Consider the following 20,875-nt stretch of genomic DNA (forward strand, 5'->3'; position numbering starts at 1 on the left):
CAGTTCTAGTTCAGTTCTAGTTCAGTTCTAGTTCAGTTCTAGTTCAGTTCTAGTTCAGTTCTAGTTCAGTTCTAGTTCAGTTCTAGTTCAGTTCTTGTTCAGTTCTATATCTAAATAAAAGTCACTCAATTAAAAACTAATCACAAAATATTTTCAGAAGTATTCTCTTCCCAATGGAGATCCGGAAAATCCTAGCGATGCCAAACAACCCCAACGTGAAAATTGGGGTAATGAAATTGAATTCCTTATGTCCTGCATAGCGCTATCGGTGGGTCTGGGCAATGTATGGCGTTTTCCCTTTACCGCTCTGGATAATGGTGGTGGGGCATTTGTGATACCATACATAATAGTATTATTTTTAGTGGGTAAACCAGTGTATTATATGGAAATGTTATTAGGACAATTTTCCAGCAGAGGCAGTGTTAAAGTCTATGATTTTGCGCCCATAATGAGAGGTAGCTTAAACGGAAAATATTGAAGAAAAACGGATGTTTTCTATTAAAAAGTGTGATATTCTATTTAAAGGTGTGGGCTATGGACAAGTTTTAGCTACCGGTGTGGTGACCACCTACTATGCCACCTTAATGGCTTTAACTTTGCGTTATTTTGTGGACTCTTTCTTTCCCACTTTACCCTGGAGTTTCTGTCGCGAAGAATGGGGTGATTTGTGTATTGATTCGAAACCAAAGGCTGATGATTATATGCAAGTAGCAGGGGCAGAGGTTAAAACTACCTCAGCGGAGTTTTATTTTATGTAAGTTAATATGGTGAAATATGTAGTTTTCTATAATTCACTAAACAAAATTATTTTCCAGAAATATTATTTTACGTGAAAAGGATAGCATTGATGACGGCATTGGCTATCCCAGTTGGTCGTTATGTATAACCTTAGCAGTGTCCTGGTTAATTATAGCTTTAATTGTTATTAAAGGTGTTAAAAGTTCGGGCAAAGCTTCATATTTCTTAGCCATTTTTCCCTATTGTATTATGTTAATTTTACTAGTGCGTTCCTTAACTTTGCCGGGTGCCTTTGATGGAGTTTTGTATTTTCTTAAACCTCAATGGGATAAATTACTGGATCCTAAGGCAATTATTTCTAATTTTAAATTTGCTTATGCATATAATTTAAAATCTGGGTTTTATCTTTTATAGGTCTGGTATGCAGCTGTTACCCAAGTGTTCTTTTCATTGGCCATATGTTTTGGCAACATCGTTATGTACGCTTCATATAATCGTTTTGGTCATAATATTAAGAGGTAACGAATAAATTTTAAATTTATGTTACTATATAGACTATAGACTAGACCATAGACTTGACTAGACTATAGACTAGACTATAGACTAGTCTATATGGACTAGACTATAGACTAGTCTATATAGACTAGACTATAGACTAGACTATCGACAAATCTATATAGCCTAGACTATCGACTAGTCTATATAGCCTAGACTATACTATAGCCTAGACTATAGAATAGACTATAGACTACACTAGACTTTAGATTAGGCTATAGACTAGGCTATTGACTAAACTATACACTAGTAGACTATATACTAGACTATAGACTAGTCTATAAACTAGACTATTGACTAGACTATAGACTAAGCTATAGACTAGACTATAGACTAGACTACAGACTAGACTATAGACTAGAATATAGACTAGACTATAGACTAGAATATAGACTATACTATTTACTAGACTATATACTACACAATAGACTATAGACTAGTCTATAGACAATACTATAGACTAGACTATAGACTAGAATATAGACTATACTATTAACTACACTATAGACCAGGCTATTGACTAAACTATAGACTAGTAAACTATATACTAGACTATAGACCAGACTATAGACTAGACTATAGACTAGACTATAGACTTGACTATAGACTAGACTATAAACTAGACTATAGACTAGACTAGACTATAGACTGAAATATAGACTAGACTATAGACTAGAGTATACACATGACTATAAACTATACTATAGACTAGACTATAGACTAGACTATAGACTAGACTATAGACTTGACTATAGACTAGACTATAGACTAGAGTATACACATGACTATAGACTAGACTATAGACTAGACTATAGACCAGACTATAGACTAGACTATAGACTAGACTATAGACTAGACTATAGACTATAGACTTGACTATAGACTAGACTATAGACTAGACTATAGATTAGAATATAGACTATACTATTTACTAGACTATATACTATAATATAGACTAGACTTTAGGCTACAAAAGACAACAATATTAAAAACATATGTAAACCACGTAAGTTCTATTTTTATGAAATTTCAGAGACTGCAACATTATAACTTCGCTGGATACATTTACCTCATTATTATCGGGTATTATTATTTTTGGTATTTTGGGTAATTTAGCCTATGAATCCAATACTACCGACATTAGAAGTGTGGTCAAAGGTGGACCCGGTTTAGCCTTTATATCCTATCCAGATGCTATAGCAAAATTTAAATTTGTGCCTCAGGTAATTTCAGAACATTTTCGAAATATAAAATTTTTTATACATGATAATTTCTATATATTAGATCTTTTCGGTGTTATTTTTCCTAATGTTATTTGTTCTGGGCATTGGCAGTAATGTGGGCATGGCTTCGTGTGTTATGACAGTTATACGTGATCGTTTTACTCATATCAAACAATGGGTTATAGTGGTTTGTATAGCAGTGACCTGTTATGGTTTGGGTCTGTTGTATATTACACCAGGAGGCCAGTATATATTAAATCTATTAGACTTTTATGGTGCCTCTTTTGTTGCCCTTGTATTGGCTATATTTGAACTTATAGCTGTGGGTTGGATATATGGTAAGTAATGTTTGAATTGGAATCAAATCGGAATATAAATTTTAAATCGTTTTTAATATTTCAGGAGTTAAACAATTATGCAAAGATATACATTTTATGTTGGGCATTAAAACTTCTATATATTATCGCCTATGTTGGGGCATTATAACACCTGCTTTTATGGCTGCTATTCTAATCTATACTTTAGTGGAATATGAACCCTTACAATACAATGACTATACTTATCAAGATGGCGTATATAGTGAGTTTTAAAAATTTGAATAATTTAATGTTGAAACATTATTAAATTTAATGTAAATTTCAGTTTTTGGCTGGTGTTTATCTGCATTCGGCATAGGACAATTATTATTCTGGGGCATACATGCCGTCCACAAATGTCCCGGCAATACATTATGGGAACGTTTTGTAAATTCCTTTAAACCTAAAGCCGATTGGGGTCCTTTAGATCCTACGGTTTTGAAGGTATATAAACTTTGTATGGATGACTCAAAAATGGAACTGATGTTTAAAAAGAATGGATTTTGGTATAGAATTTATGACAATATATTTGGTTAAAAGTTCAGTTTTTTAATTTGCCTTAATTAAAGCTTTTGTAAATAAATAATTTTAATAAAAAAATATCTTCTAATGAAATTCTTTTAACTTTATTCATTGAAAACTACAAATCTTCAAAAAAAATATTTGTTAAAAATTTATAAATTTCATTCATTATTAAGTTGAGGCTTGGACTTAACCCCTTGACCATTTCAGCAATCGGTCATGGTACAGCGACGTCTTTTAACGGCACGCTTGGGACAAGGTTGTCCACCATTTTTGGGTTCACTAATAACATAACGATAACGTTGTGAATAGCCCAGACCGCAACGAACACTGCATTCAGACCAATTAGACCATTCAGTCATAACACAAGCTTCGGGTATGCCATCCTCTGTATCGATTTTAGCATGATGAGCTGTTGCTAAAGATAAAGTGGTAATGGGACGAGTAGTAGTTATTTGTGGTGAAGAACTCTGTGTTGCACCCAAAATACTGCAAGTGTTCATGCAATCGTTTTCGGTAAGGAAATTGTTACGATTACCACGACAGCCACCATAGGTGAAGGTTTCACAGCGTCCAGTATCCTTATTGTAGGCATAGCGCATATAGTTGCCACGGCAGGGTCCCGTATCAAAACGTTCCACACAAATATCTATAAATGGAAACAATTAAAGGCACTGTTCTAAACAAAACTTCAATTCAAATATATTACCCTTGGCCATATCATATGTTATGGTACAATCTTGCGCCACTGAACACTCCTTTTGCTGATCCAATTCCATACGTTTGGTACAATTCTCTTTAACTGATTCATCTTCCAATAGCAAAATGCGACGGCGTATAGTTACACCTTTACCGCAAGTGGCCGAGCAGGGACTCCAATCACTCCACTGTGTGGTAGGGCACATAGGATCAGGCAACTCAATTTGTTCGAAAGTACATTCGGGTTTCATACATTTTTGTTTTTCCACCACCGATATATGGGGACAACGTTTACGACCTACATGATTGAGGAAAGTACGAGTACGCATTGTAATACCGATACCACAGGTAGCCGAACATTCAGACCAAGGACTCCAGGCTGTGGTTTGACAAACGCCAGCGCCATCACCATTTTCGTTGACCAGAGAAATTGATTTGGCTAAATTTTCACCCTCATCATCGTCATCTTGTTGGGTTCTTTATATAATAAAGAAATAAGTATAAAAAAATAAATTTTAGGTCTGGAATATACTCTCGTCAATAGCCTGAACTATAATCGAGTCTATGGTTTATAGTCAGGACTATAGTCTGGATTACAGTCTAGTCTATAGCCAAAAGTCTTGACTATATACTAGTCTCTTTCTGGGCTATAATCTGGACTAAAGTCTAGTCATAGCCTGGTCTATAGTTTAGCCATATTCTGGACTATAGTCAAGCCTATATTCTGGACTAAAGTTCAAGCTATAGTCTATAATTTGAACTATACTCTAGTCAGGAATATAATCTAGTCTATATTCTAGTCTTTAGTCTTAATTATAAGACTTCAATATAGGTTTATTCTATATTCTGGACTATATAGTTTATTCTATTGTCTGGACTATAGTCTTGCTATAGTCTGGACAATAGTTTATATTCCGAACTATGGATTTTGTTTCTAGTCTTCAGTCTGGTCTATTATTTAGTCTACAATAGACTGTATTATACTCTTCAAGCATATAGACTTAACTATATTATAGTCTATAATATAGTTTATAGTGTAGGCTATATTCTAGTCTATTGTTCGGACTATACTGTAGAATTTAGAAATATAGTCTAGAAATTGTATTGAGAAATACTTACCCACATTCTGGAATATCAGCAACACACATTTCCTTTGAAATCAATTGTCTAGAGCACTTAGCCATTTCAGCTTTCTCGGGATTCAAATATTGACGAGAACGCATACGAATACCTTTGCCGCAAGTAACCGAGCAAGGAGCCCAATCGCTGTAGTCAGTAACACGACATTCCACTTAAAAAAAAAGCAAAACCATATTAAACAAACTCCATGCAATAGAAAATTACAAAACCTACCTCTAGTATCTTGATCTTCACTAGCATCAGAAGTCTCCACTTGTAGAGCCTGCAAGAAATCATCATCACAATTTCTAGAAATAATCTTTTCTCTTCTGATGTACAATTTAGCCAAAGGAGTCATATCTCTCGATTTGGGATTATAGAAAGGAGAACGAGGATCTTCGGGATACATGGTGGTAATGCGGTACATGCGTTCTCTAGGTTGAGTTTCCAAATTGGGAGACATATAAGTAATGCCACTGTCGGTACCAGCATCCCAGGGGTATAAATCAAAGTCCAAAGATTCTTTCCAAGAACAATCGGCTGTGCATAAATCTTCACCACTAATACCTACAACCCAATCGGGAGAAGGACCAAACATAGAAACCAAAGAAACTTTATGATGTTTACGATCCACACGGAAAGTGGAAGAAGCATTTGAATTCACATTGGGATACCAAAGACCGGCAGCCTTAATTAAAGTGCGCAATTTAGGACCTTTAGCTCTAAGTTCAGCCTCCAAACCGCTAGGCGAACCAAATTCAGCCAACAGCTTAAAACCATCAGTAGCTATGTGGTTTTCACCCCAGAAAGAGAAATTAGCTTCATGCGATGCACCCACAATATCGGAAAAGTGAGTCAACCAAACGGTGAAGGGAAAATCTTTGGGATGGGTCTCATTCGACCAAATACCCTCGAAAACAAACTATTAAGAAAAATATTTAAAAAGATTTACTAGCAGATAAACACTAGGGTTCTATAAATCGACTTTCGAATTATCGAACAATCGACTTTTTGTCGAAAAAAGTCGACTATCGTCTATGGAAAAAGTCGAAAAGTCGAAAAAAGTCGGAAAGAGTCGAAAAAAGTCGAAAAGTCGGAAAAAGTCGAAAATTCGGAAAAAGTCGGAAAAAGTCGAAAAAATTCGAAAAAAGTCGAAAAGTCGGAAAAAGTCGAAAATAGTCGAAAAGTCGAATATAGTCGAAAAGTTGGAAAAAGTCGAAAAATCGAATATAGTCGAAAGTCGGAAAAAGTCGAAAATAGTCGAAAAGTTGGAAAAAGTCGAAAAATCGGAAAAATTCGAAAAAAGTCGGAAAAAAGTCAAAATAGTCGAAAAGTCGGAAAAAGTCGATAAAAGTCGGAAAAAGTCGAAATGTCGAATATAGTCGAAATTCGGAAAAAGTCTAAAATGGTCTAAAAGTTGGAAAAAGTCGAAAAGTCGGAAAAAGTCGAAAATAGTCGAAAAGTCGGAAAAAGTCGAAAAGTCGACTATTTATAAAATATTAAAAGTCAAAAAATCGACTTTTCATTAAATGAAAAAAGTCGAAAAATCGACTTTTAACTAAATGCAAAAAGTCGAAAGTCGAAAAGTCGACTTTTCATAATATGCAAAAAGTCGAAAAGTCGACTTTTCGTTTCAACTATAGACCCCTAATAAACACTGTAACTTACACTATATTTGGCTTCATCACAGGCACAACATTCCTTTTGCACGGTCGTTGCATCGGGTTTCTTTTCGCATATCACCTGAGTCAATTGGCCATCATCCGAAAACCAAGAACGTGGTCCTTCATATACCATAGCCGATAGGGAAACACAACCAGATCCAGCCTCGGGTGCTACCCACATAACTTGTATTTCGGTTTTGGGCAAATCATCAGCCTCAGCAACGGTATTAACACAACGATCACTAAATTTGGTTAGAGAATCACTGAACAATTGGAAACGTCCAACACGTTTAGGATTTGCCGGTATGGGACGTCTGCCACCGATATGGGCTTCGGCAGTGATAGTGAAGTGCGTAAAATGTTGTACTTTAGTGTGAGTACGAGAGCCGAGTAGAAGAACTGTAAGGAAAGGTAAAAGGTTATTTAAGCAGTCCTAGAAGTATAATGATAATAATTCTCCTTAATGTAAGTTAAAATTCAGTATTTCTTTATTATGATATCTTCTTAACCTAAAGAAGATATATTTGCTAATCAGCGTGTAGATATTTCTATTGGGAACTTCAGAAATAAGCCTTAAAATTGGCCTCATATTCACTGGTGGACTAATCTATAGAATATTCTGTTAGATAGTGTATGGACAAGGCTATTGACTATAATATGGTTGGACTAATCTATGATCTATAATATGGATGGATTAATCTATGATCTAGTAGTAGGCTTAACTTGCTGTTAGATTAAACTAGGATCAAATTTAGGCGGATTTTAGATTTAAACTCAGTTAACTTTGTTAGTATTGCCAAGTTTTCACTCAAAAACATAAACAATGAACAGCTGTTTTTTTGCAACCATATCCTTTTGTAAAATGGATAATTTTGCAAAAATATTAAATAAACATTTAAAACAATAATAAATAAAACAAAATAAATCAGAAAATTGCAATTTACTTAAAATATTAAGTTTTTGTTCTTCCAAAATTATTGTTTTATTGTTTTTCACTTATAACTTGAGTTTAATTGGCCAATTACACTCAGTTAAACTAAGATAATAAGTAACGTTACTGTTTACTGAAAAACACAAACCATATATTAAACCAGGTTTAACCAAAGAATGAAGATTATCTTTATCAGAAAAACTCGCCCTTTATTGGCCAATTACACTCAATTAAACTAAGATAATAAGTAACTTTACAGATTACTGAAAAACATGGAAAATATATTAAACCAGGTTTAACTAGAGAATGAAGATTATCTTTATCAGAAAAACTCGACCTAAATATTCTACTGACTAGTCTATTGAGACCGCGGACATGGTACTCTTTGTTTTCCATTGTAAATAGCTGAAAATATTCGTATTTTAAACAATACTAGCGAAGAACTCTGGTTTAGATTTCAATGTCTATTGAAACTTCAAAAGAAAAATAATATCAAGTTTTTTATTCAGAAGTTTTACATACATTTTTATAATTTAATTTCAACTCGAAATTACTGTCTCGAAATTAAGTTAATAATTTTAAAAAGAAAACTATATATTTTTATACTAAGAATATCTTAATTTTATTACAAACATTAAAATTTCCTAAAATAATTTACTTTACATTTTATTTAAATAAATATCGACTATAATCGCTTTGCCAACTATCACGCACACCACTGAAACATCTGGCCGCCTTTTAATTACAACTTACAACTTATGGCATCTCTATTAAATTCCACCACTTCATTTAAAAAATAACAGTCAAAACAAACTGAGTGCCACCGCTGAAAATTTTAAACTTAAAACAATTCGCCATATTTGGTATAATTTACAGAAATCTTTCTAAATTTATGGAACTTTGCAATATAAAACAATTTTTTCTAATATAAAAAAAAGTTTTATTTTTTCTAAAAATACGGCGCTCATTGAAATTTCAACGGCGTAAAACTTTGTTCTACTTTCGCCTCAGATATTTATGCGCTGCTACAGCGTCAAACCAAGCTGGTTTGAAGCGTCGGCAGCATCAACCAGCTTGCACCAAAATACATTGCTGGTTAGACACACCGTGAATGGCTAGGTCGTCGAACATGTGTATTTTAAATGAGAAGTGAAGTTGATATCAATTCTGCCGACTGCGAACAGAAGAAATTCTGCTGCCATAATTTTTTTCGCGCTTTAAATTTGTAAAAAATTCCATAACACAAAAATTTAATAATTTTTTTTTTTTATAGATTTTGCATTATTTCAAACAGTGCCATATTAGTTTAATAATTATTTATTAAAAAATGCGTATTACAAAGAATGTAAATATGATGGAATACCAAAAATGTGGACAAATTATGGTGGCGTCAAAAAGAAACAAATTTATCATGTCCTGTAATTTTTGCCGGCATACATTTAAACAGCTGCAGGCATTTATGAGACACTTGCAATTGCAGCATCAAGATCAATTGGAATTTGTAAAGCCGGCAAAAGAGGTGGAGGTCTATGCTGTGGAGGAGTTAATGAATCAAACTTCAACATCATGTACACCCGATGTGGATAGTGAAGAGTCTAATATGGCAGAGGAGGACAGTAAGTGGTTGCGTGAAGAAGATATGAAATGGTTAAATGAGGGTGTCGAACCTAAGGATACAGTTATTAAGGAGGAAACAAAAACTGCAAATAAAGAGAAGGAATCTTTAGATTTAGCCAATATGTCTATTTTGAAGGCTTTAGAAGATTGTGATGTTTCATTTAATCTAATGGAAAAGTTGAATAGTACAACATGTGTTGATCAGGAAGAGGAGGATGGAGAAAAGGAAACTGATCTCGATAACACTTTGTTAAGAGAAATACAAAATGAATGGGAAGATAGTGATTCTAATGATAGTGTTGTGAAAAGATTATATAGCAGTAAAATAAATCAGAACGATTCCAAGGGTATTTTGGAAGTTAGCAATGAAATGCCAGCTGATGTTACCATGAAGGAATCAATTATCAATAGTACTTCCGTTGAGGAAAGCTCGGACAAACCAAAAGATAATTTTGAAACTTTCGAGAGAAAAAATATTAAAAATCTTTTACAAGATTTAGAAGATTTAGATGATGTGGATAGTTTGTTGGAGAATTTAGAAGGTAATTTAGATAAACAAGAAGGCGAAGAGGTTAAAAAACATGAAAATTATAAAATAGAAGTAAAAGATTTGAAAAACAACAAATTAAACACTGAACAGATTACAAACACTAAACAAGTTCTAGTAAATACTAAATTGATTAAGAAAACATCTAAAATTTCAAAAAATAAGAAAGAAAGTTTGCCTAAAAACAACAATTTATCTAACAAACTTAATGAACATTTAAAGGATAACCAAATTAACAATTTTGAAAAGCGTTTAAAGGAAATAGAACAGAATTTAGAGGAAGATATTGATTGCCATAGTAATGTTTCTAAAAAGTCCAAAAAATTAACTAAAACTGCGAAAAGTTCCTCAGAAAATGCAAATTTTGCTGAAAAATTAAGAGATTTAGAGAATCTACTTAATGAGGATAATGATTTTGGGGCAAATATACCACAACATAATGGGGAAGAGGCTAAACATGTTAATAATGAGTTCTGTACAGATTTCGAATTACAATTAAAGAATTTGGAAAAAACTTTAAACGATGAAGAAATGCAAGAACGAGATTGCACCAAACCTTTACATGATTTAAGCCCAGACGCTGAAGATGAAGTCGGCTTAAATGAAGATCTAACTAAAGCTTTAGCAGATGCTTTAGGTGATGATGATGTGAATATGTTAAATATACCAGCAGAAGAGGAAAATGATATAGAAGAAGCCCTAAATCAAAATATACTAAATTTGCTGGATCAAGAGTTAATGGATAAAGAGATAGAACAGGAATTAACAGCACCTAAAGAATTTAAGCAGCTGAAGGTTAACAAGGAAGTAAAGCAAGCTAAACTTATAAAAACTAATGATAAACAAAGAAAATCTTTAGAAGTTAGAAGTTCTAACTCAAAAAATGTAAAATTGAAATACCAAAAAACAAATTTTAAAGCCAAAATAAAATTGCAAGAAAATCTTGGCGAAAATGTTTTAAAATCCTTCAATTCCTGTAATGTAAAACCTATTAAAACCAAAGAAGTACAATATCCACTTAAAGGAAATCATGAAGTCTTTCTACAGCAACTTTCCATTAACAATTCCTATAAAAGTCCAGCAAAAACACCAACTATAGAAAACATGAATGGCAAAATGTCTAACGGCCAAAAACAAAGAAAAACACCAAATAAAGAAAATCAGGAATATAAAACTCCTGTTATTAATATAAGAAATATTAAAAAAGAAAAGTTCACCCCAGTAGGCAGTTTTATAAACACGGATAGAGGTGAAAAAACTCCAGTAAAAAGGGAACAAATCTTTTTAAAACAAAGTCCTAAAACACAAGAAAAACAGGAGAATTTAAATAACAATATAACTCCTAGAAAAACTAATAAAACTCCTCAGGAAAGAAAATTCAAAGAAAGTCCTAAAACACTAGAAAAACGAGAGAAAATTGAAACACAAAAAACACCTACAACACAAAGACAGAAAACGCCACAACTTAAACAAAGAGAAATTCTAAAACAATCACCTAAAACTCAAGAAAAACTACAACAAACTGAACAAGAAAATAAAACACCAGAAAGACAATCTCCCAGAACTAGACAACCAACATGCAAAAGTCCTAAAAATGACATAAACATTAGATTAAATGAAAAATCTACAACTTCTCCTAAACAGCAAACTAATACAAACTCTCTTAAAAATCCCCTAACAACTCCACAAAGATTGAGGAATGTTTCCATTAAATTACAAAGATTTACTCCCGACAAGCTTTCCAACAATTTAACAAAACCACAAACAACAAAATCTTTAGAAAACAAATCACAACCAAATGGAGACCGCTCTAAAACCTTACTGGAACATTTTAAATTACCTAGTGGTATAAGTTTAACAAAAATAAATCCAACAAATTCTAACCAACAGGACAATAATTCTTTAATAATAGAAAGTCCCATTAAATCCACCTATTGTCAGCAAAATTTTTCAGAATCTAGCTTAGAACCTATTGAGCAAATGAATTTACAAAAAGAAGCACCAAATGAAGTACAAATTAGTCTTAAAACAGTTCAAAATCAAACTATAAACCACCTCAAAATGGAAGCCATCAATTCTAAAATAAGACAACGTAAAGCCTCCATAGATATAGTACCTTCACCCAATCTGGAAAATAAAGTAGAATCTAAGCCACAATCTGCCAGTAAAACGCCTCGTCATAGTAATTTAGATTACAAAAGTTATGCAGTTAATCGTTCAGCCCGTAAAAAAGAGGTACTCCAACGTATGCGTCACATTAAAAAGCAAATATTTAAATCTATAGAAAGTGGTGACGGTATAACGAAAGTAAATCGTTTAAAATCCTCACCACTCGTCAAACAGCAGAAAAAACGTAAAGTTCTTATAGAAAATGTACAAATTCTACCCAATCTCAAGAAGGAAACAATGACACCTTTAATAAACCCTTTCGATGATTTTAAAAAGCCTTTTGTCAATCATACTACTTCCACTAATAATGCTACTACTGGAATACGTCCTAACTCGGTTTCACCTAAAAATATGCTTGACGATCAAAAGCAAGCAAAAATTACTTTAAACAATTCTAATAATGATTCTTCGATTAATGATGATGAAAAATTAATTAAGAAATCATTGAAGAGACGAGCTACATCGCCTTTGCTGGATGCATACGAACAGGTTAAACGTCAGTTTACTTCTATGGTGGAAGTGGACGAAAAAGTGGTGGATAAAACGGCGGAATTGGAGACAACACAACTGGATCTTTCGGAAAGTGTTGTGGACTTTTTACAGGTAAAATATAAAGTAAATAAAAATTTTTATAAAAAGTAGTAAATAGATAGATAGATAGATAGATAGATAGATAGATAGATAGATAGATAGATAGATATATAGATAGATATATAGATAGATATATAGATAGATAAATAGATAGATAGATAGATAGATAGATAGATAGATAGATAGATAGATAGATAGATAGATAGATAGATAGATAGATAGATAGATAGATAGATAGATAGATAGATAGATAGATAGATAGATAGAAAGATAGATGTATTAAAAGTGTTCACAAATATTGAAAAACCCAAGAAAACTTAAATTTACAAAACTAATTTATTTCACTTTCAGCGCGATTTAAAAGCAAATCGTTTAAATGTTGATAGTTTGCTCAACGAAGAATTGCCAATAGACGATAGTGTACCCGATGAAACTTCTATAGAATCAAATGCTAAAGAAACAAAACTAGAAGATAAATCTCAAGAAAAAGAAACTTCCAATAATAGTAATTTAATAGATGATATATTAGAACAAGTGGTAAGATTTTAAAAATAAAGAAAATAATTTTAAGAATTTATTCAAATTATATTCAACAGGTTAATGAAGAAAAATCAAATGAAAAACAGGAAAATGAAAACAACACAAACAAGGAAATAAACCTAAACAATAAGGAAGAAATTGTAGATTTTGATGAATCTAAGGATATAAATTTATTGGCTAAATTTGGGGTAAGTGTTTTGTCATTTTTTATTTCATATTTTATAAAACTTTTATTGATTTTGTTTTTTTTTTCTTGGTAGTTGAAAGTTTTAAAATTCCCCTTAATAGAAGATGATGTTACTATGGAAGAACGTGATGACATGAATGAAAAGGCCACTAAATTTGCCAACATTTATAAGAATTGGCCCAGAATTTGGTCAACGAAAAATGGAGAAAGTGCTACAATAACAGAAGAATTAAATATTAGTTTCCAGCAGCTGTTGATAGAAACAAATCTAGCCTTTAAACTAGATTTAACTCTGGTGGAACTTAAACGTTTGGCCAATCTTATAAACATTTGGTATACACACAACTTTAATAGTAAACTTGTAGAAAAACGTAAAATTTCCGATTCAACAAATCGTTATTTACTCATCTTTCACTTTATACCCAAGACAATTAAACGTTTCTATTATTGTGAGTATTGTGAAGAGCATTTCAATACAGAACATAAATATTTTACACATCGTATAACACATACCGGTGCCCCATTTCCCTATGCATGTCAAAAATGTACATTAGGCTTTAGAACGGCAAGACATTTAAAAAATCATGAATCCACATGTAATTCAACTCTGAAAAAAACTAAATTTGATGTTAGGACACCGCAAGCTACTTACGAGAAAGCTATAGACGATCATAAGTGTTTGATGTGTAAAGAAGTGTTTACATCTTCCGAACTTTTATATGAACATAGTAAGACACACTTAAAGACTGTTTATAAATGTGTCAAATGTGAATTGGTATTTGCCTCTGCCATAGATGTACAAAATCATATGGCTATTTGTAATACGACTACGAAACGTATACCAAAACAATGTACCCCTAGGCCAACTAAACAAAAAAATTAATTATATTTTTTTAAAATTTTTTTTTTTAGATTTTATCTTTTATACAAAAACTGTATAATTTTTACTTTTTTTAATGTTGCAAACATTTAATTAATTTTTCATACAAATCATATATTACCTATTAATTAATTTGAAAACCCTATAAACTTTCATTATAATACCTAAGATTTTTTTACTTTAGGCACAATTTATATTAGAGTTTATTATTATTTTTTTAATGTTAAGTTTTAAATTTCTTTTTTCTACTTTCATTTACATTTTTGCAATAATTTAGAACAATAAATTGTTGAAAATATATATTAACTAATAATCGAAAAGTCTACTCTTTAAAAAGGTTAACGGCAAGAAGATTTTCGCATCATGAAATAAGCAAGTTAAGTTCACAAATATGGTAACATTGGGATAATCAAAATTTGTTAATCAGAGAAGGAGGTATAATTGCTGTAGTTCCAGTAAAATTAATAATCAATGACTTTTTAAACTACAGACTGAGATAGAGACGACTGTTTAGTTGTTGCGCAGATCTTGTCTTATAAAAGCAAGATGATTCTCGCATCATGAAATGACGTGCAAGTTGTGTTCAAAAATATGGTAACATTGGTTTGTATTAGTCCAAATTTGTTAACCAGGGGAGGAGAGATAATTCTTGTAGTTCCTGTAAAGTTAATGATCAATGACTTTTTGAAGCACAGGCTGAAGTAGAGATGACTATTTAGTTGCTGTTGACAGCCCTTGGCCTATAATTTGGGGTCATACATGTACGTAGAACCGTGTGTCGGGGAATGTTTTGTTTGGAATATATGGACTAACCCTAAACCATTAGCTCAACTTCATGGTTTGAAACTAAATATATATATTTTTTAGATTATTTGAATTGTTGGCCGAGCTCATAAGCAAAAAACCAGAATGTCCCACGTTGGTTTAAAAGGGAATCCTCCAAGTCGACCTATATCTTCATCTAGGAAGCTGGAAACCATTAAACACTTAAGTTAAATTCGAGTTTTGAATGGTACTCCACCAGTAAATTTTAAGAGTTTTAATGGTCTCCACCAGGGTATAAACAGTTGAGGTTTAATGGTCTCCTCCAGGGTTTAAACAGTTGAGTTTCAATGGTCTCCACCAGGGTATAAACGTTTGAGTATTCTATGGTCTCCACCAATAAAACCACCAGTGTGAGTGAGACGCAAAACTGTCGAAAGCCAGGCATCAAACTCAAGCCTGAAAGAAATAATCGCGATGACGCGAGAGTTGTTCCCCAACTCAGACCTGAATTACGACTGAAACTAAATATAGAACTCCCGGATTAAAAATTTTATAGTTTTATCTTTTACGACATAGAGCAAAGAACCAGCTGACGTTAATGTTCGAAAATGCTTGACACCTATCCATGTAGAAAAACTTTGCTCAAGCACTTGACTTAGAAATCTCTAACCACCGTAGTTCCATTGCTAAATGACCGGCAATCTTTAGATAATATGTGAAGCATTCCCGACAAGAAAACCTAAAGACGTATTTAGTAGACCGAAGAAACTAGTTGACTTACTCAAAGGAGAAAGAATTGTTGCTGCGAAGATTATGCTCGACAGAAGTTTGAGTACACGGCGTGCAACCCTATCCAACGCACGTACTTTGTCAACCAAATAGTTGATCGTTTACTGCTCCTTTGTGACTTGAAAAGACGGCTTAAAGGACTGTAATCTTTGAATCGTAGAAACAATAACCTTCCTTTTGTGACATTCAAAGAAAAAACTAATGTCAATTTTCGTTAATGCCTGACAGCCATTCATGTGCACTTGAACTATCAAATCTATCTTCAAATCATATGTTAATCATTCCTTTGTTGATTTGACAAGACGTATTTAGTAGACCGAAGAAACGTGTTTACTTATTCAAAAGAGAAGGAATTGTTGCTACGTAGATCATGCTCGACGGAAGTTTAAGTACACGGCGTGCAACCCAATCCGACGCAGGTACTTTTTCAACACAAAGTTGATCGGCCATTGCAAAACTATCTCACGGAGGTACACAGAGTAAACTAGAGATGACCCTCTATTTAACCGTTGTGACTTCTAAACTCGCAATGCCCTCAAATTTTCGTATTCGAAGCGTTTCCCTACGACAATCTAGGCCTCTGTTGATTAGACAATAGACGTATTTGGTAGACCTCAAGCAACTTTTTGACTTACTCAAAAAAGACACCGCAGTATGAGTGCGTTTCGTTAAAATGGCTTCAATGAAAACAACGCAGGGCAGAAAACCAGGTAATTAGTACATGGCGTGTAACCCAATCTCATGGAGTTACTATTTTAACCACAGGGGGTGTTAGAGATGAGCTGCAAATGACTATTTGTGACTTGCAAAGGACACGTTGATGACAATATTTCTATGAAGACAATGCAGTACAAAATAACAAGTTAGTAGTACACCGTGTGTAACACTATCTCAAGGAGGTACTTTTTTAACCACTCGATGAGTTAGAGAAGACTCCCCATTGATCCGTTGGGACTTCCAAAGAACACTTTTATGACTTAATGTCCTAAAATCTTCGTATCCGAAGCCTTTCTTCTAATTTCACGGTGTTATTTAATTGACGGCCTCACAGTCACTTCTCTAAAAAAAATCTTTTCGACGCTTTAATGACTTAATGTCCTAAAATCTTCGTATCCGAAGCCTTTCTTCTAATTTCACGGTGTTATTTAATTGACGGCCTCACAGTCACTTCTCTAAAAAAAATCTTTTCGACGACAGTACCGAACTTATTCCGAACTATAGATTTCACCTTACATCAGTCTTTTAAGCAACGTACAGCCAATAGCCATACAACCTTTTCAATAAATGAGGCAAGACGAAGCCTGAAACTCTTTACTGTGGGCTACCGGTTTTCGTGGTACAAGATATAAAAGATAAAAAAAAATTTTCCACAGTTTTCAGTTTTCTGGAAACCTCAAATAACTACGAAATCCAAATTTTCTATCAGACGTGCTTTTGAGAAGTTCACCTTTTACATTTCAGCAAATTTGGTCTGTAATAACAGAAATAATTCGAAGCAAGCGAATATATTTGTTAGATTCGGTTCAAAATTTCATTTATTTTCCATAGACACTTAATAATTCCGTAGGAGTTCTAATAGGGATCACGCATATAATTTGCAACTATTTTAGGATACATAGTCTCAAGCTGAGATGGCTAGGGAATAGGTTCCATGATGAAATGTTGAATATTGCGGGTCTTGACTCTCACAGTTTACGCGGTTTTGTCTACGAAGTTCAAATTTTCTATCAGACGTGCTTTCAAGAAGTTCGCTTTTAAACTTTCAGCAAATTTGGTCTGTAATAACAGAAATAATTTCGAAGCAACCGAATATATTTGTAATATTCTGTTCAAATTTTCATATATTTTTCAAAAATATTTAATAATTACCTAAGAATTCTGATAGGGGGGCTAACGGGGAACTGCTCTGTTAGGACACCGAACTTTTGAAAGTTATGAAGGGATGAGGAGTATATATTTCGCAATTATTCTAGGATACAGAGCCTTACGCTAAAATGGCTGGGAAATAGGTTCCACGAAAATGGGAATATTGCGGTTCTTGATCCTTGTAGTTTACTAGGTTTTGTCAAGGGGATATGTACCGTTTTTATGTTGTTCTTAACCTAAACCTAATAACTCCCTATAAAATTTCGCCATTACCATATACATATGTATATAACTAAAACCTATATCGGTTCACAATAATGTTGAGAGCACACACATATAATATAGATAGTTTTTTCTAGATTAACCCATAATTGATCATAGCTTCCATATCACCTTTCGAAAATCGCAAATTACTCATTACTTAATAATTGCCCAGGAAACAATTTTAGAACTTGTTCTAAAGAATAAGACTTGTTCTAAATTAAGTGCAAACAGAACAATTTTAGTTATAACTAAGTATACTTAAATTACAACCTTGAAACTAGTGGCGTGGCCATTACTTTTAGAACCCGTTCCTCAGAATATTGTTCTTCTTAAATACTTCTAAATAGGGACTAGTTTATTGAAACTATATATACATTGCTACTACACTAGTTCAATGGAATGTACACTAGTTCAAAAACAGATTTTTGAAATCTGTTGAAAAAAACGCATTCTACAGAACATGAACCGACTACATAATACTTACATCAAACCAGCACAAAGTATACAGAGATGTCACTTTTGACATTTGAAAATGTCTAAAATCAGCTTTTGTTTGATTTTGAAATTGCTAAAAAATCATTGAAATCGTTTTGTGCGAAAGAGAGGGAAACAGCTTTTTGCTCGTGACGTCTCTGTATACCCTGTGAAACCAGCATCAATGATGACAATTTCGAACAAAAATCATTGTTTTCAACGTCTAAGTTGAACGAGTACAAACTTAAATCATGTGTTGTGGAACTAGTTGTGAAGCTAAGACAATTTTTCCTAGATTGTTGCATAATTTGACTAATGCTTTTTATTCATTTTAATAGAACTTTGTTTTAAGAAAGATTAAATTAAACTGATAATAACAACAAGAAAGTTTATAGCTGATAACTTTTAAACCAAAAAGTTTATACGAAAATAGAAACGAATAATCATAAAAATACAATGCGATTTTCAGATGTTAAAAAAATATATCTAATTAATAACAATTTTCTTAGAAAAATTCTCATTTAAACATTTTTTATACCCTATACCACTATAGTGGGGAGGGTATTATGCGTTTGTGCTGAAGTCTGTAACACCCAAAAATATTGGTCCTAGACCTTAAAGTATACCAATCGCCTCAGAATCACTTTCTGAGTCGATTTAGCTATGTCTGTCTGTCTGTCTGTCTGTGTGTCCATGTAAACCTTGTGCGCATGCTACAGGTCGCAATTTTCAAGATAATTTGATGAAATTTGGCTCATACTCTTTTTTTGTGGTTCAAGGACGATCGCTATTGAGAATGGTTGAAATCTGTCCATTACTTCTCCTAGCCCCCATACAACCGTACCCCCCGAATCATGCCTTTAGGCTCATAAGTACGTTAAATGTTTTATAATGTCAACAAAAGTCAGCAAAAATTAGTTTTGTAGAACAATAATTGACAATACTAATTTTTATTGTGATCGGGCCTGATTTGACCCTATCCCCCATACAGACTCCCCTTCAGAAAATGACTTGAAGATGAAAATTAACTTATAATTACTTTTAAAACGATTAAAATCTACGTAAATGACTTTGTAGTAGACGTAAATTCATCTACCAAAATTTATAAGGATAGGTCCATATTTACCCCTTCTCCCCTATGAGCCCTTTTGTAGAATTTTTTTTTTCTATAATAAGTAAAAATATTCCACAATAAAACAAATTAAATGCTTTATTTAAAAAAAAAAAGTTCAAAATTTTAATATACTGACTGGTGTAGGGTATCATATGGTCGGCAATGTCCGACTATAAATTCATACTTGTCTACATTTTAAATAAAAAAATATAATTTTTAATTAAATTGCAGTTTAGTAAATTGTTGCAATTATTTATTTAATTTCTCTTTAAAACACTACAATTTATATAAATTCCAAGATATACTTAGTTGAAAACTTACTATTATAAGCTTTTCCTGGCACATAACCATTGGGGCCATCGGCTACAATTAATTTGTATCCATTATCACCGCGTGTACGACGACCATGTGGCAAATGAGTAGGAGCACGAGTGCAGGCATTTACAATGCTAATTGTCAGCAGCAAACTGATCAATGTTACTTTTAAACATTTAGCCAGCATTTTAATTAAAAGATTTTTTTGTTTTGTTTTTTGTACTTATATACCACTTTGTATTCTAATATTTAAAAGATATAAATTTATCGTTATAAAAACTATACACACACGCAGGCATTTAAATATGAATAAATTAAAAAAAAATGAAACACTGGAAACGCACTACTTGTGATGTGATAGTTTCAAGACGTTTCACTACTATCAGCTCTTTAAGAAGTATTATTATCACACTTTTAATGATGGTGGTCGTTGTTGTATTTTGCTTTGAATTTTTAAAATCTATACTGTGTAGAATTAATCACTACTCAGTTGAAGGCATTAGCCTTTTAAGTATCACTTTTAAACAAGTACGAGTATTTAATAATTCCGAGATACAAGTCAATGGAACAACGTATGCGAGAAGACTGATTTGAAAATGTTCAAATTTAAAGAATGTGTTTTTCAAGACAGAGTTTATTTTTTCTTCTTGTGAGATGAAACACAGTGTCTTTAGTTTGTCGTAGGAGAGACGTGGTAGAAATTAATTTTGAATGGGGGTTAGTAGATGTTAAATTGAGATTACATTTGAATCGTTAAAGAAAGGTCTTTAGAAAGCTTTGGGATTTTACATCGAATAAATTCTTTCTTTTGCTAGAATGTATGGGTTCAAAATCCAAATTTGGTTGGAGTCAATAGACTCCGTTTTGACCGGACCACTTCACTCGTCACATGTAGTATATTACAGTTTTAGATCCAGCCTGTAGCAGTGAGAAATCTTAGGATGTCATTA

The 20,875-nt window shown here is 32.8% G+C and overlaps 3 protein-coding genes across 4 annotated transcripts in view; 2 read left to right on the plus strand and 1 right to left on the minus strand.

The window, feature by feature from the left end:
• Window positions 1–3,481, plus strand: part of LOC111687904 (sodium-dependent nutrient amino acid transporter 1-like) — an 11,720-nt gene extending 8,239 nt beyond the window's left edge. The window contains exons 2-9 of one of the 2 annotated variants that reach the window (XM_046953453.1): window positions 158–455; window positions 526–754; window positions 816–1,086; window positions 1,153–1,256; window positions 2,327–2,516; window positions 2,578–2,854; window positions 2,919–3,095; window positions 3,159–3,481. In XM_046953453.1, the coding sequence (XP_046809409.1) occupies window positions 158–455; window positions 526–754; window positions 816–1,086; window positions 1,153–1,256; window positions 2,327–2,516; window positions 2,578–2,854; window positions 2,919–3,095; window positions 3,159–3,409 (1,797 nt within the window). In that variant the 3' untranslated portion in view covers window positions 3,410–3,481. The remainder of the gene's footprint in view (window positions 1–157; window positions 456–525; window positions 755–815; window positions 1,087–1,152; window positions 1,257–2,326; window positions 2,517–2,577; window positions 2,855–2,918; window positions 3,096–3,158) is intronic. The other variant, XM_046953454.1, reaches the window with a different exon arrangement.
• LOC111687903 (spondin-1) lies at window positions 3,475–20,507 on the minus strand. The gene is made up of 6 exons (XM_023450384.2): window positions 19,932–20,507; window positions 6,881–7,275; window positions 5,447–6,134; window positions 5,213–5,384; window positions 4,104–4,570; window positions 3,475–4,043 (listed from the first exon to the last, which is right to left on the minus strand). Exons 1-6 carry the CDS (start codon window positions 20,110–20,112, stop codon window positions 3,601–3,603), a joined length of 2,346 nt encoding a protein of 781 aa, XP_023306152.2. The 5' UTR covers window positions 20,113–20,507; the 3' UTR covers window positions 3,475–3,600.
• On the plus strand, window positions 8,640–14,562 carry LOC111687902 (putative leucine-rich repeat-containing protein DDB_G0290503). The gene is made up of 4 exons (XM_023450383.2): window positions 8,640–12,743; window positions 13,083–13,268; window positions 13,328–13,459; window positions 13,532–14,562. The coding sequence occupies exons 1-4, from the start codon at window positions 9,135–9,137 to the stop codon at window positions 14,339–14,341; spliced, it is 4,737 nt and encodes a 1,578-aa protein (XP_023306151.2). The 5' UTR covers window positions 8,640–9,134; the 3' UTR covers window positions 14,342–14,562.
• Window positions 20,508–20,875: the final 368 nt, after the last annotated feature.

Source organism: Lucilia cuprina, chromosome 6 (genome assembly GCF_022045245.1).
Source record: "Lucilia cuprina isolate Lc7/37 chromosome 6, ASM2204524v1, whole genome shotgun sequence".
NCBI lineage: Eukaryota > Metazoa > Arthropoda > Insecta > Diptera > Calliphoridae > Lucilia > Lucilia cuprina.